Source organism: Vigna umbellata, chromosome 5, assembly GCF_029865625.1.
Source record: "Vigna umbellata cultivar VRB3 chromosome 5, Vumbellata_1.0, whole genome shotgun sequence".
NCBI lineage: Eukaryota > Viridiplantae > Streptophyta > Magnoliopsida > Fabales > Fabaceae > Vigna > Vigna umbellata.
This window is the reverse complement of record NC_142169.1, coordinates 21,299,663-21,314,554: the sequence shown is the minus strand read 5'-3', so window position 1 is coordinate 21,314,554 and position 14,892 is coordinate 21,299,663. Positions and strand designations below refer to the sequence as shown.

The 14,892-nt window shown below is 34.6% G+C and overlaps 2 protein-coding genes across 2 annotated transcripts; both read right to left on the bottom strand.

Moving 5' to 3' along the window:
- Positions 1-2,337: 2,337 nt before the first annotated feature.
- On the bottom strand, positions 2,338-7,397 carry BIGYIN (Tetratricopeptide repeat (TPR)-like superfamily protein). Its single transcript, XM_047326009.2, has 5 exons — positions 7,246-7,397; positions 6,579-6,717; positions 5,525-5,646; positions 2,749-2,812; positions 2,338-2,663 (listed from the first exon to the last, which is right to left on the bottom strand). The coding sequence occupies exons 1-5, from the start codon at positions 7,324-7,326 to the stop codon at positions 2,578-2,580; spliced, it is 492 nt and encodes a 163-aa protein (XP_047181965.2). The 5' UTR covers positions 7,327-7,397; the 3' UTR covers positions 2,338-2,577.
- Positions 7,398-7,976: 579 nt separating this feature from the next.
- On the bottom strand, positions 7,977-9,245 carry LOC124848356 (S-adenosyl-L-methionine-dependent methyltransferases superfamily protein). The gene is made up of 2 exons (XM_047326011.2): positions 8,864-9,245; positions 7,977-8,782 (listed from the first exon to the last, which is right to left on the bottom strand). Exons 1-2 carry the CDS (start codon positions 9,011-9,013, stop codon positions 8,147-8,149), a joined length of 786 nt encoding a protein of 261 aa, XP_047181967.1. The 5' UTR covers positions 9,014-9,245; the 3' UTR covers positions 7,977-8,146.
- Between the last annotated feature and the right edge of the window lie 5,647 nt (positions 9,246-14,892).

Below are 14,892 nucleotides of genomic sequence, written 5' to 3'. Positions count from 1 at the left end.
AAGTGGCCTGTGCTTAGATCCCCAAGGGAATCATTATCAATATTCGAAAGTAAGACGGAAAAGTCAACCAGACAACACATCTAAAGGCTTACTAAATGAAAGTTAACATCCATACTAACCATGAACGAGTTTTCTATAGGTTATTTCCAACAGCCTTGGTCGGACTGGCTTGAGATTGGTACTATACGCTAGCCCTGTGCTCGATTGACTCTTTTGAAACATTAAGCATGTTGTTTATGGCCCGTTTCATGAATCGCAAAAAGATTCCACCACAATGACAATCCTAAAAAAAGTGGAGCAAGGTGAAAGCAAAACGCTCCGATAATTCATGGATAGGTTCACCAAAACGAAGATAATAATCTCAGATCTCAACCCGATTGTGGTCATGCACTCATTGGTATATGGTATACAACTTAGACCCTTCCTAGATTCTCTCTATATGGAGAGCCTAAAAAGTCTGGACGAGCTCAGGGAACGAGCGACCAAGTACATGGCCATTGAAGAAAACAAATTGAAGAGAGCAAAAAAGCCCAACGCCCAGGCTAGGAAGAGCAAGAGACTACAACCTGGTACGAACATTGCACTCCCCTGAATGTGAGTAGGTATACCATACTTAGAGAAGTGTGCAACTTAGAGCTTATCCAGCTCCCCGATCCCCAACAAACTTCTCCCAAGGACGACCCTACTAAAATGTGTTCCTACCATCAGAGAATAGGACACAACATTGAGGAATGTCGGATATCATTGAAGATTTGATTCGCTTAGAAGCTATATCTCGATTCATCCAACAAGGAAACAATCAACGAGGTTAAGGACACAACAACTACCCAGGTCGAGATAAGGGAGTTTCGTTGGACGGGATTGAGGACAGTGAGAGCAACCCAACATGATCCTCTAGGTTCCAAGGCCCGATCGAGGCTACCCAAGACCAGCAACCCAATATAGTGCAATCAGACATATCGAGCCAAATCGTCCAACTCAACCTGGCCCAAGCAAAAGGAAACATCCATACCATTATTGAAAGTTTCACACGAGAAAGAAACTCCTGTACAGGAAAAAATATTAGAGAACTATAAACTTGCTTACCACTCATAACCTTCTTCAATGAATATTTCTCTTTGAACAATCCAGACCAGAACGACTAAGTGATCATCATGGCAACAATAGATTGGCGAGTCCATAAAATTCCAGTAAGATCATATTTGATTTTGTTTCTTTGTTTTGCACTAATTGGTGAAATCTAAAGCTGTAAATAGAATGCAGCAACCTCAACCTTCCAAAGCTAAAATTCGTTTGTTTTGTCCATTAACTCATAATTCAGTACTTCCTAGGCTTGTATTGTTCAACTTCATGAAGTTTCATAAAAGAAAATGTGTACATGAGAAACAAGCAAATTGAGGAGAGAATGTGAAAAGAAGGTGCGGCGGCGCAGGTGAGTGAAGATTTTGAATTTTAAGATTTTTCAGTTTAAGGGTAAAATAGGGATTTAAAGTTTTATGGGTGCAGGAAGAAATAAAGGGAAGTGCATGAAGGAGCCTGTATGTATGTTGGAGAAATATATAAAAAAGTACAAGAGTTCACTATGTTCATATTAACAATGAATATGCGGCAATAATGATGTTTTTCGTTTTTATCGTCTGCTCAAGGAACGATGATATTATTTTATGTTACATATTAAAGAAACAATATTAAGCATCATAAATAACCTGTCTTCGTTGGCAAATCAATATACGTATTACCAAATTTGGTTATTTAAGCTTCAAAAGTGTTCTCACTAATTGTGACGTTGCTTTTTTCTTTAAATCTATTTTAATATTACTATTGTCTTACGAAGTATAGGTTGTCTAATATTTTAAAGAAAATTTTCTATTTACTGTAAATTTTGTGCACATTCATGCGAAAGAATGCATGCCTCAAATCCAGGGTGCATCAAGGAAAGCGCAGAAGTAATATAAATCTATCATATAAACTGTATGATTAATTATTTTTGAATATTTTTAATCTCTTTCCACAATAAAACACGTTACAACCGATTATGATACTACATAACCAACTATGAAAGTCACATAACGGAAAAAATAAACATCTAAATAGTATAAACTCAAACAAAATAACATTACAATAAAAATATCTTTTGTCATTTCTTTTCATTTGTTGATCCAAATCAACATTCGTTTTCATTTATTTCTCACCTCTTTCTCTTATTTTTGGACTCCATCATTTTCCATCATTTAATCCAAACAAGATGTAAATCTACTAATATATGATTAGAGATCCAGTGGCTTAAAGTTATTACCATGTACGGCATGTGTAATCCTCCCAGTTGTAGAAAAAGAATTCATTTGAACAGAGTAATTTGGAATTAGGTACCCAAGAATTTGAACAGAGTAATTTGGAATTAGGTACCCGGTAATTTGAACAGAGTAATTTGAACAGAGTCCCTTTGACAAACAAAAAAGTAGAAGCAGTACTTCTCAACGGAGGATTGTTTCCCATTGACTTTTAACATGTTTCCAGAAGAAAGGTAAATAAATAAAAAAAACATCATTTTCGGTTGAGATTATTTCCTCAAAATTCTCAATTCCTCCGGGCCAATGCGGTAGCAATGCCACCAACTATAAGTCCCAGAGCAGTTGCAGTGATGCCAATTCCTATTACACCATCTGCATCGATACAACAAACATTTGCAATTCCTTAGTTAATGATAAAATGACGGGGTAAAAACTAAAGAAACAAGTCAGTCATTACCTTTAGCAATTCGATCTTCAACTATTTTCTTGAGGGCTAGTGCCTGCCTCCAATCAGGTGCAATCTGCAAGAACAAGAGTGCCCCATGAAATTAAGAGATATTAAAGAAGAAAAGCTGAAAGAGAATAATCCTTGATATATGTATAGCATCCTTGTTGAGAAGTCCAAGTTTGTTCGGAAATCCAAGTGAGTCAAAATGTCACACTGAGTAGAAATATAAGAAAGTTAATCACCATATAAAAATGAAAATTCATAAACTCATTGTTTTAAGGTATTTTATTGGATTAGTGTCAATCCCTTATATAAACAGGACTCACATCTCCTCTGTGATTCTTTCGAAAAACCCATCAATTCCAAATATGCCTTAGGGGGATCAGACTTTAGATGGAGCTTAAATTTTACCTATTGTAAATATAAAGACTTTCCCAGCTTTCAATATTCAATAAAGTACTACCACATCGTTTTAAAGACTACGATTTTTTACCAAAAGTATAATGTACAGTGGATCAAAATTTAATCTAATGATGAATACTGAAATAATATATAATAAAGGTATCTATTTGACCTATAGTCTATCGTCTAGACCCAACCTACCCCTAAACGAGCCCCCATTTTATTGGTCCACCAAATATGGAGCCTAAAAAGGTCTTAGCACCCAAAGTCTCCTCTTAGAGTGGGTTTTGGCTGTGCAACAAGAATTTAATTAACTCCTTAATATAAGACCTTCAACTCGGCTTGAAGGTAGAGCTCAGTCAATTCGTGCCAAAGGTCAAATTGAGTTTGCTCAGGCTGAAGATAGAGTCAGGTCGGCCCAAGCCGAAAGGTCAAGCCTTCAACCTGACATGAGTCAACTCTACCCTTCTCTACGAGCCAATTCAGTCAACCTTCGACCTAGGCCGACTCGCTTTAACCTTTAGCCTTAAACGACAAGGATCAACTTACACTTTGGGTCACTTGACTTGATTCTTTGCTCAAGCCCACTTGGGCAACCTTTGGTCTAGGCTAAATTTGGTCGACCTTCGACCCAGGCTGACTTAGGTCAACCTTCAGCCCAAGCCAACTCAGGTCAACAGTTGGAACTAGTCAACTTTTGTCAAAATTCACTTAGGCAAGTCGACCTTCAGCTAAGGTCGATTCACCTCGAACTTCTACTCGGGTTGACCCCCTTGACCTTTGACCCGAATCTGCTCGCCTTGACTATTACCCTAGGTCGGACAACCCTGGTCAATTCACCTCAACCTTCAACCCGAGCCCACTTAGCTTGACTTTAAGCCCAGGCTAACTAGCCTCAACCTTCAGCCCTGAGAAGTTTAGATCAACCTTCAACCTTGGCCACTTGACCCTAGATGACTAGGCTTGAACATCAATTCGGGCTAACTCAACTCAATTATTTAACAGGACCAACTAGGCTTAACTTTTGATGCGGCTGACTCGACTTAATTTATCAACATGGGCTAACTTCAATTGACCTTTCGTCCGAACCAACTTACCTCGACCTTTATCTCTAACTAGCTCGACATGATCATTGCCCCGCTAGCCCAGATCGATTCACCTCGATCTTCGACTCAAGCCAACTCGACACGACCTTCACCCCGATTGATTGGCCTCAACCATTGGCCTAATAGGCTTGGATCAACCTTTGGCCTGGCTGCACGTCCCAGGTTGAAAGTTGATCTTAAGCCAAAGCCAACTTTACTTGACTTCTGATTCAATCTCAACCTTCAACCTCAACCAACTTTGCTCGGCCATCGACCTGGCTTGACTCAGCTAGTCGTTCATTTGGTGCTAGCTTGAGCTTTAGATCAAACTTAGAATGAAGTGTATCTGACTCGGCTCGAACTCTATCAACCTTGAGTTCAGGTAGACATAACTTGACTTGGACCAAACCTGAATGACTACTTGACTTGGTCCTAATTTGTCTATCTTAACCTAAGGCCATCTTGCACAAACAGCCCATGGGTTGGCCTGGCCCTATCCCAAGGAGCTTTTGTTGCAATTTTGGCCCTATATGCTTTATCTTGTGTGGGCCTTTTGGCCCTATATGCTTTATCTTATGTGGGCTTTTTGGCCCTATGGAAATTTTTTGGCTCCGACCCATGTGGGTCAAGGCCAAACCTTGTGAAGTTGACCAAATTGACAACTTTACATAAATGTATGCAGCGTGTGACATATAACCCATTGATTTGCAAATAACACATTAACAAGAAAAAAAAAAGAGCCAACCTATATATGGAAAACTTTAAAACGAAAGTTATTGGTAGATTAAATGTGTCAGAATTTCAATTATAACACTAAGTTTAGTTGAATTCAACTCAAATTGGAAAAGACAAACTAATTGAAGTTTTTAATTCAACTAGAGTTTGAGATGGATTTTGCTGCTAACAGAATCTGAAAAAAAAAAGTGTCACATATGTTGGTGGTTTCAATAGAAACTGAAAGTTGGTATGAGTGTTCCAACTGAAATCCAAACACACCATAAATATCAGCTAAATGAAATGAAATTCAGCTATAGTTTTTTTTTAAAAAAAAAAAAAAAAAAACTCCCAGCATAGACAATGGGTATTGACATTCCTAGGATTCCCCCAGACCAACAGAATGATCCATTATATGCAACGAACAGAGTTAACATCTATCACTTGTAGATGGTATTATAAAAAATAACTGACAAATTCTCTCCACTATCCATAAAATGAGGCATTATACGAAATGGCAATCCAGAAGTGGCAAAGTACGATGATCAGATTCTGACTACTGACTACAAGTGAGAAACATAAACCTGCAAGCATTGCTCCACAAGCTGCCTGCTCCTTCCATAGTCATTACTTCTATAGTAACCAACAGCCAGAAGATATAACTTCTCTCTTTGATGCAAAGGACTTTTATCATTGCCCAAAGAAGCTGCAAATCATAATTAAAGATGTAAAAGCTTATCCATGGATATAAAGGTCAGGCTCAGAATATTTTAATATCAAACATCTGAATAATATATTAGAAAAGCAATAGAAAAAGTAGAATAGGTTGTGGCCATGGTGGCAATTGCCAGAACACAGCAGCATTAGCAGGTCAAGGCTATCCTTTTTCATTAAAAAGAAATGGCAAATTAAAAGGCCAAATACATAGTCCTTTAATAAAGAAACCACAACGACTTTTCCAGTGATTTTATTTGGAGTGAACATAAATGGCTATGGGAAAATTGAGATATCTTAAAGGCCTTGGTTAAAAAGCTGCCTTGAAAATGATAGTTTATGAAGTTCACCATATTACATTAAAGTTTGCACAATAACTATAGAAAGCCACAACGCCACAACGACCCCAGTGCCAACACCAGAGAGATTCTGGAGACCATTCAAAAAAAGCCTTGCATTTGATATTTTGGCTTATTTTGAATTATCCATCAGGCTGGTAAAATAACCACATAACTAACAATTGGGTTGCTTTATGCCGAGTGACCTTTCATTAATTTTGCCATAATGAGCTGAGGAATCGGAGCTAATAACCAAGACTTTTAAATTAATAATGCACTACAGTTTTGAGATGTCATGACTCATGAAATCCAGGGATAAAGGAGATGGGGCACTCAGATAAGATGATTAAGCTCAACCAGTGAAAAACAGAAAGTAATAAGATGTCTTTTAAACTGCTGCACTTTACAGAGCCTTCAGAATATAAACTGAAAACATGCAACTGATTTTGGAAGCATCGAAAAAACAGAAAATATAACTTCTATCACAAGTTTATAAATGGTTAGTGCCAAAGAATAAGTAAAAAGTATTAACCACTTAAAACCATTTTAAAAGCAGATCAAGGTATAATTCTGTAATCTACAGTACTTTCAAGCATGGCTATCCCGCGCTGAACATCTTCCTTTTGCCTTGAATGAACAAGAGCCCACGACAACCTCATTATACTCTCATTCTTCCGCTCCTCAGAGTCACCACGAGCAGCCTCTGCAACTTCTCTCTCACAGCCCTTCAAAACATGTAAATAGTCAATACTGAGAATAGGAAAGCAAATAACACCAGAGGCTACACTCCTACACCAAATCCAAGCCAATTCACCACAACCTACAGGGCCAAGTCAAACAGTGTATTCATAATCCCCACGGCAATCACCACCGCCATAATTGATTAACCGGAGAATAATCAATAAAATTTCCTCCATTTCTACTCAATTTAAATCCTTTTAAAATCTAATTACCAAAGGTTAAGCACTTCAGAAAAAAGAAAAAAAAATAAAGATCCAAGATCAATTCAACGAAATGTCTCTGAAAAAACATATATTCGACCCATCCGATAAGATATTCATTCAAAACAAATCAGCCACGAATTAACACACACTGAAATGAAACCAATTATCGTCTAGAAAAATCATCAATCCTTACACATTCGAATTTCTGGTTGTAAAACTAGGGTTTTAAAATGAAGAAACCAAGAACTGAAAACATAAAGAAGAGAAGGGAATGTTGGAAGAAAGGAAATCGAAATGAAGGTAGATTACAGCAATGACGTCACGGTCGCACCACGGGATCTGTTCGCCGCCGGTGAAGAAATTTCCGATGGACTCGAGTAGGCTTCCCATTTTGGCGTCCACACCACAGAAACGGTAACTGAATACCCAATGGTATTTATAGGTTTGGGATTTTTGGAATTTCGAACTATCTTTTTAGTACAAACAAACCTTACAAAATGACAAATATATTTTTATTATATATTGCGTTTACACATTGAATAATGTTCAAATACGCTTGTCTGATTTAAAATTTAAATGATGATTAAGTGAAAAAAAGTCTTATAAATTTTTGGAGTACGTTCAAGAGGGGATTAATATTAGATAATTGATCACAAAATATTTTTAAATTTTGAATTAATTTCAGTGCGGTAAGGAACGACAAGTATTAAGTAGTGTCTAAATAATTTTTTGGGTTATTTTAATTAAATATTTTAACAATTAGTGTCAAATCTTACATTAAATTTTAATGTGCAAATTAGATGAGTTAAACTTTACTTTGAATTAGAAAAGTATTGCTCTAAAAAAACTGTATGATTAAATAAATTAATTAATTAAAACACTACACATGGGCCGGGAATTTGTGACTAAATAATTATAAATTATAAAAAATTATTATAGTTTTTTTTTAATTCAATTATGATACAAGGTTATTGTTAACTATTAACGTTTATATTTAAAAATATTGAAATATATTTTAAAGTAAACAAAACAGTAAGAAATTGTTAAAAAAAAACAGAATCTAAAAATACTCTGTTGAATATGTGTCTACGTAATAGAAACAAATTCTACATAAAAATTTATACTAAGGAAAATAATTAATTATTAAATTATTTTATTTTACCAAACAAGTACGATCATCTTCCAACCCGAAGTAACGGTATGCATATTTCTAGGCATCCCCAACTTTTCCCATCCTCAAATAAATCGGAAACCTGGCTACTTTTTTACCATCTTCTCCCCAAGCAAGCTTGAACTTTTGAACTACATTTTCCGGAAGAAGCTCCACTCCTTTCTCCTTAGCCGTCTGATACGCTGACCATGATTTTATGTAAGTCAAGAAATCATCCAAATCCATCAAAGTCTCTGTCACGAACTCAAAGGGTCCTGTGTGATCAGCACCCTCCACAGCTTCAAATGGAAAATCAATGCTTCCATAAAGCTTATCAACCAATTTACGTGCAGGGTCCCAATAAGGGCCTACTTCACTGGAATAGAATTCATCAAGAACAGTGTCTGTTTCATCAGAAACTCTAGGCAAATAGTAGCACCATGCAGCAATCACTCCATTAGGCTTCTTCAGGACCCATTTCACTTGTTGGTAGAAGGTTGCCAAGTCAAACCAGTGCAGGGATTGGGCTATGGTCACAAGGTCCACGGTTCCCTCAGATGCCACCAGTTTTTCAAGCTCAGCCATTGACATGGTTGAAGGAGTGTGCTGGTATCGCACATTGGAAATCTTGGCTGCAAATTCAAGTTGCTTGGCACTAGCATCAGTGGCTATCACATTCTCGTATATCGCAGCTAACTGAAAACACAAACTAAGGTCAAAACGAAAAACAATTATAGAGAAAAGTGAACAATTCATGCAGAAAGTGAATATATATACAGATTTTGCAGCCTGGCCACTTCCAGTACCAACATCCCAAACAAGGTTGTGAGAGGGAGTCTTTGAAGCAATGAATTGGAAGAGCTGTGGAGGGTAACTTGGTCTTGCATCTGCATATTCTTTTGCCTGCTTCAAAAATAGATCTGCCATTTCTCTTTCTTAGCTTTCTAATCTCTTTCTGAATAAATAGTGTTTGCGTGTGTGTTTGTATATAAAGATAAGATATATAAAATCATGATGTCACTGCTTCCATTGAGTGATGAATAATAGAGAAAAGCAATTTCGATCTAGATTCTTCTGCATAAAGTTGACTGGTCATACAGCAATGAACTCGTGGAGGAAGAAATTTCTGTGAAAGTGCATATCTCTTTCAAGATCTCCACTAAAATTATTCTCATTTTCTTAAGAAAGAAGTTAGTTTGAAACTCTCCTGAGCAAAATTTCCTCTGAGAATGATACATGGGAAACAAAAAGAAATTCAACGGTCGCACACGAGAAAAATAAGACTACTAAAAGTAGAAATAAATACTGAGATATTTTGTTTTTTAGACGTTGCAGTCATCCTTGGAAGAAAATATCTTAAAAGAGAAATAAATATTTGTATAGAATGAAAAAATATCATTATTTTCGCACTGAAAACTATAAAGGAAAATAAATAGTTGGTAAAAAATGACATAAATAACACTTAAATATATTTTCAGAAAGTGAATCATACTAAATAAAACAATTACGGTCGGATAAATTTATTATACATGTTAAAGATGGTAAAATTAAAATAAGAACAAAAAGAAAAAAGAAATATAGAGGTATGTGTAGCCAGGCGGCTAGCCCCATAATTGTCAACACAAATTTGTCCCCGGTACAATTAACTTGTAAGAAAGTTCATAGTTAAAGAAATAATTATTTGATATATATTACTAACATTTGACAATCTTTTACCAGGATAAAATTATCTAATAAAAATAATCTTTCTGTATTTCCAAAGAAAAAGAGAGAAAAAAAAAAGATAATGAAAGTTAGTCTTAAATGGGAGTAATATTTTTTTTGTGTGTCAAAGTACCATCTCCTGAAAAAAAAATGTGTTTTCAGCCATTTAAGCATCTCCATAGACTTAATTTGGATTTTCTTTTCTTTTATACAAGATTAAAAACACTAATTAATTTATATTCGAATGATAAAGAAAACATGAGTTCTTAAATTATTTTAGTATGTATGATTTTATTTCTTCACTTACGATTGTTGGTTTGTTTTTATGAAAATACAAGTTGATGTAAGAATTAAAAAATAAAGTATTAGAATTAATAGGTGTTTTTAAATAATAAAATTGAATATTTTAATGTTAAAATAATTTAATAATATAAATAAAATTTTATAAACTCGTCTAAACACTCATCAATATTTTAGAATTTTTTCTCTAAATTCCATATTCTTTTTTTTTAAGATTTCTGACTCCTGACTTATCTGTTTAACGATCAGGAGGTGTCTAGGAGATAATAACACTATACTCTCCATTCTTTACCCATCAGTTTTCTTGATAGAGCAAGTAAATTTCTACTCTTTTTTCATTAATTCTTAGTTTAAGACATATGTAACTAGAGTTTCTTGCATATCTTGTTCTCTCCCTTTTTTTCAGCTCTTTGTCGATCAGTGGTTCTAAGGACTTACTTTGATCACTATTATGTGGTTTGTAGGTGTTTCTAGAGTTTCTTGAGTTGGGCAAGGGTAGTACATTGTATAGAGTTGTGGTAGCATTTCTGATAAGGTAAGGGAAACTAATGTTTTTCTTTTAATTTGAATTATGAAGTATGGAATGATATTTAGTAGTATGTGAGATTAATGTATGTTGATTGTTCTTGAAATAATTGTTTTATTATTAAGTATGTTTGGATGAATGTACTTGGTTGAACTATGTTTATGGACTTGATTATTGTCATGAATGTTGTTGTTGTGAAGTTTATTACTTGTATCAAATTTGTTATAATGTTGAGAAGAAGTGGATTAGGTTGAGTTATAAGTCATTTTTGGTCAGAAATGAAGGTTTTGATAGGTGAGTTTTAGAAGTAAAAGTCTAAGGAGAGAATTTGTAACCTACTACATGTTGTATGATCAGTTGGGACTTGTTGGTACCTTGAGGTAATATAAATCTAATAGGGAAATAGGTACGAGTCAATAGAGGGATTTTGGAAGGTTTTGAGTTCAATTTTAGAGGTTTTGGCTAGTAAGGTTCTAATGCACTAGGTATGGCCTAAAGTAGAGAGTTTGGGGTCTGTTCTTAGATCTTTTTTGACTTGTTTGGACCTTTAGGATGTTAAATTTTGCATGAGAAAAAGTGGAAGTGAGTTTAGGTAGGTTAGAGTAGGCAAGTTGGTGTAGGGTATCCATTTTAGTCTAAAATCCTATTTCTAAAGTATTCTTAATGTATAGAATATCATATAAACCAATTGAATAGATATAGAGAGCAACCCAAGCTAGAAAATAAGGGTTTGTAATGGTTGTCAAATTGACTAGTTTCAAGGCTTTGTTCTGGGTCATTTTATTCCATATTTGCATTTGGATCAAAAGAATGAATAATACCAGATACATATTAATCATCTAGAAATCAACTTGTCATGGACATGCAAATGAAATCACTCTATTCTTCACACATGAGGTGACCCTTTGAATTCACAATAAAATCAATTATGAAAGATATCACTCAAGTCAAAATGTATCTATTTGTCCCAAACTCTCTCAAGTGTTTTTGGCTTGTGTTTACTCTCAAAATACTCATGTATGTAGACACATTTGATATTTAGCAAGACTCTAACATTCATATACCTCAGAAAACATGCAATTATTGATCATGAAGGGTTTTTAAAGGTTATATTGAGGTCAAGGCAAAGAAGGGAATTTCTTTTGGAATTTCTGAATTTTTGAAATTGATATAGAAAGAGTAATGACACTTGATTTCTAAAACAATTTTATTACTTGTTGCTCTTTTTAAGAAGGATTTTTCTGTTCTTTTGTCTTTCTTTCTTTTTTTTCTTCAAAACTATGACTTCTCATCTTCCTTTTTACCACTTTTATTATTTTGTGGGTGAGGTACTCACCCACACACTTATTTATCACTTGCTTTTAACACAATCCATTACTCCTTCTTCTTTACTAAGATAAGAAACATATGGTTTTTCTTCTTTTCTCATTCGACAATGACTGAAAACAAGAAAAATAGACTTAAGACCCAAAGGGATTTCCAATGGATTAATGTTAGGACAAATTTATTTGGCCAAGTAGCTAAAACAAGAAATGTCTCAATCATATCAGATCATGCTTATTCACTTTAGTCGCAAAACAAAGAATCAAGCTAAATATTAAAGTATAATCAAAGCATGGACAAATCACTCAAGAAAAATAGGTATGACACATGGTAACTCATCCTTAACATTTGGCTGAAAACTGACATGGTTCACATTTTTTCCACAAAAGATCTAATGAAGAAATTTTCAAATCAACTCAATCAGCAAATCATGTCAGCATGACTCATTTTTTTTTCTCTTGAATTCATGATCATCCCAGTTACTGATTCAAACTCTCAAATTCATTGCACATATTTATTAAAAAAAACAAAATAGGGAACAAAGTAAATTGTTTTCCTATACCCCCACACTTAAACTATGCATTGTCCTCAATGTATGTCTTATATATAGAATGCAAAGAAAAAGTATGAGAGTACTTACCTCCTTCATGGTCAACTACTAAGTTATGTGACTCACTGTTGTCCTAAATAGGAGTCAACTTGTCCTCTTGTTCTTAATCATTGTGATTCCATATTTCTTGAGAACCACATGTATAGGGCTCACCTAAGTGCTATCAGAAATGGGGTGTATAATACCTACTTGTAGCAACTTGGTGTCCTATTTTTGGACAATCTCCATCAGTCTTCTTTGAGGTTGTGTTACCGGTTTAGCATCCTCTTCCTAAAGTATCTTGTGCATGAAAAAAGTAGGGCTAGTACCAGGAATATATATGCCAAAGTCCAGCCTATTGCTTTCTTATGTTCTCTAATAATTTGCAACAATTGTTCTTCCTGCTCATAAGTAAGCAAAATATAATATTAGGGAGTTTCTTTCCCTTCTCAAGATAAGCATATTTCAAATGAGATGGTAAGGGTTTCAACTCCAAAGTGGGTGGCAGTACCATAAATGACAATATTTTACTGCCTAAGGTTGTCTCAGCACCCTAAAATCACATTCGGATGCCACAAAGGTATCATTTATTGACATCGCGTCCTCAATATCACGTGCTTTATAATTTTCTTCGTCGTCCAAAGTTATGAATGATATTTTTGAAAAAGAAGAGTCCCAAGATGGAGAAAAAGTTGAAAAAACGTCTAAGAACCCAAAAGAAAAATTGTTTACAACATCACTTAATAAGTCAATATAAAAGAAAAATAATCTTCAATCGGGTGCTTCCCAGCTTCCAACACGTTGAACCACACTTTCTCGTCTCTTATGTCCATTGTTAGCGTAAAGCTGAAGAACAGAAATTTTTATGATGTCTCAAAGTCAAGTCTCAAGTTTATTGTAGAAAGATCTTCATGAAGACTTGTTTTTATATTAAAGCTTTTGTAATTTAGTAGATTTATGTATAGGATGTGGTGTATCTTTGATTCTATTTATTGTTTGCCTTAGGTTGCATTAAAATGTTTTTTGAATCAGAAAACCTCATTTTATACTCAAGATAATTGATTATCAATTTATAATAATCGATTATTAGTAATCAATTATGACTTGCCATAATTGATTATAATGAGCAATTATGAGAATTTTTAAACAAGTTTTTACCGTTGTGCATTCATTAAATGCATAATTAATTACCATAATTGGATAATTGGTTATCACACGTTAATTAGTTGACAACGAATTTTTGGAGGTATCCTTGAATGAGATCTCTATAAATTAGATTGGGCTCTCATTCAAAAATATGAAATACAAAATATGAAATAAGTGTATTTCAAAAAATCTTATCTATAGTGTGCGATGATAAGTATTCTAGGGTTTGCTGAACCCTTGTGTTGTGGCTTTGAGAGCTTGGCGTGTTGGCATAGAGCGAGAACTTTCACAGGGAATGTGATTGAGTGTTGTTGTTGCTGAGTTAAAAGCCTATCATCCTTCGTGAAGCATTTGGAGGAGGTGTTCATCCTTTTTGAAGATTCAGAGGAGGTGTTCATCCCTTGTGGGTTGCAGGGGAAGTGACTTTCATCTCTTGGGATAACAAGAGAGGTGGTTTCTAAACTTTTACAAATTGTTTCTTTGTGATTGTAATTTGTAATTTGTAATTGTTTTGTGAGTAATGATCTGTTTATCTTTGATTTGAGATAAGCGACTGAATGTAGGATTGGTAAGATCTGAACCACGATAAAATCATCTGTACAAATTTTTCTCAACCTTACTCTTTTTATTTATCGTTATTATTTGCTTAGTAAGTTAAATTGAGAAGAAATTTTAAAAGGCACATGATGAGAGGGTCGCACCTTCCAACAAAAGTTGTGCATAAAAGAATGCAGTATAGACTAGGAAGTGACTCCTAGGTCGTCTCTCAAGGACTAAATGTGATTCGAGACTTAGGCCAAACACGAAGTGGGGGGTTTTGAAAGTGTTTTTGTGATTCGAAAATGATGTAAATTAAGACTGGAAATTAAATACAACCAAACATAATTGAAAACAGTGAAATGAATTAACAAAGCGTGAATACCGAATGGTTTCTAAAATAAGTGAGGAAATTGGAAATGCAAGAAGATAAATAAACTGAACAGAACAGACAACATGATAACAGTAAATTAAACATTCCTAAAGCCAAAACTAATTTGAATGCATTAGAGAAATAAGAAAAAGGAATCTAAAACTATTAAAATGCAATGATGAGCTAAAAAATTAAATGCACTTTGTAATCATCTAGATGAAGTACATCCATCATTGAAACGACATTAAAAACAATGCATGAACAGTAAAGGAATCAAACGTGGCAAATGAAATAGACTAAGCAAGTAA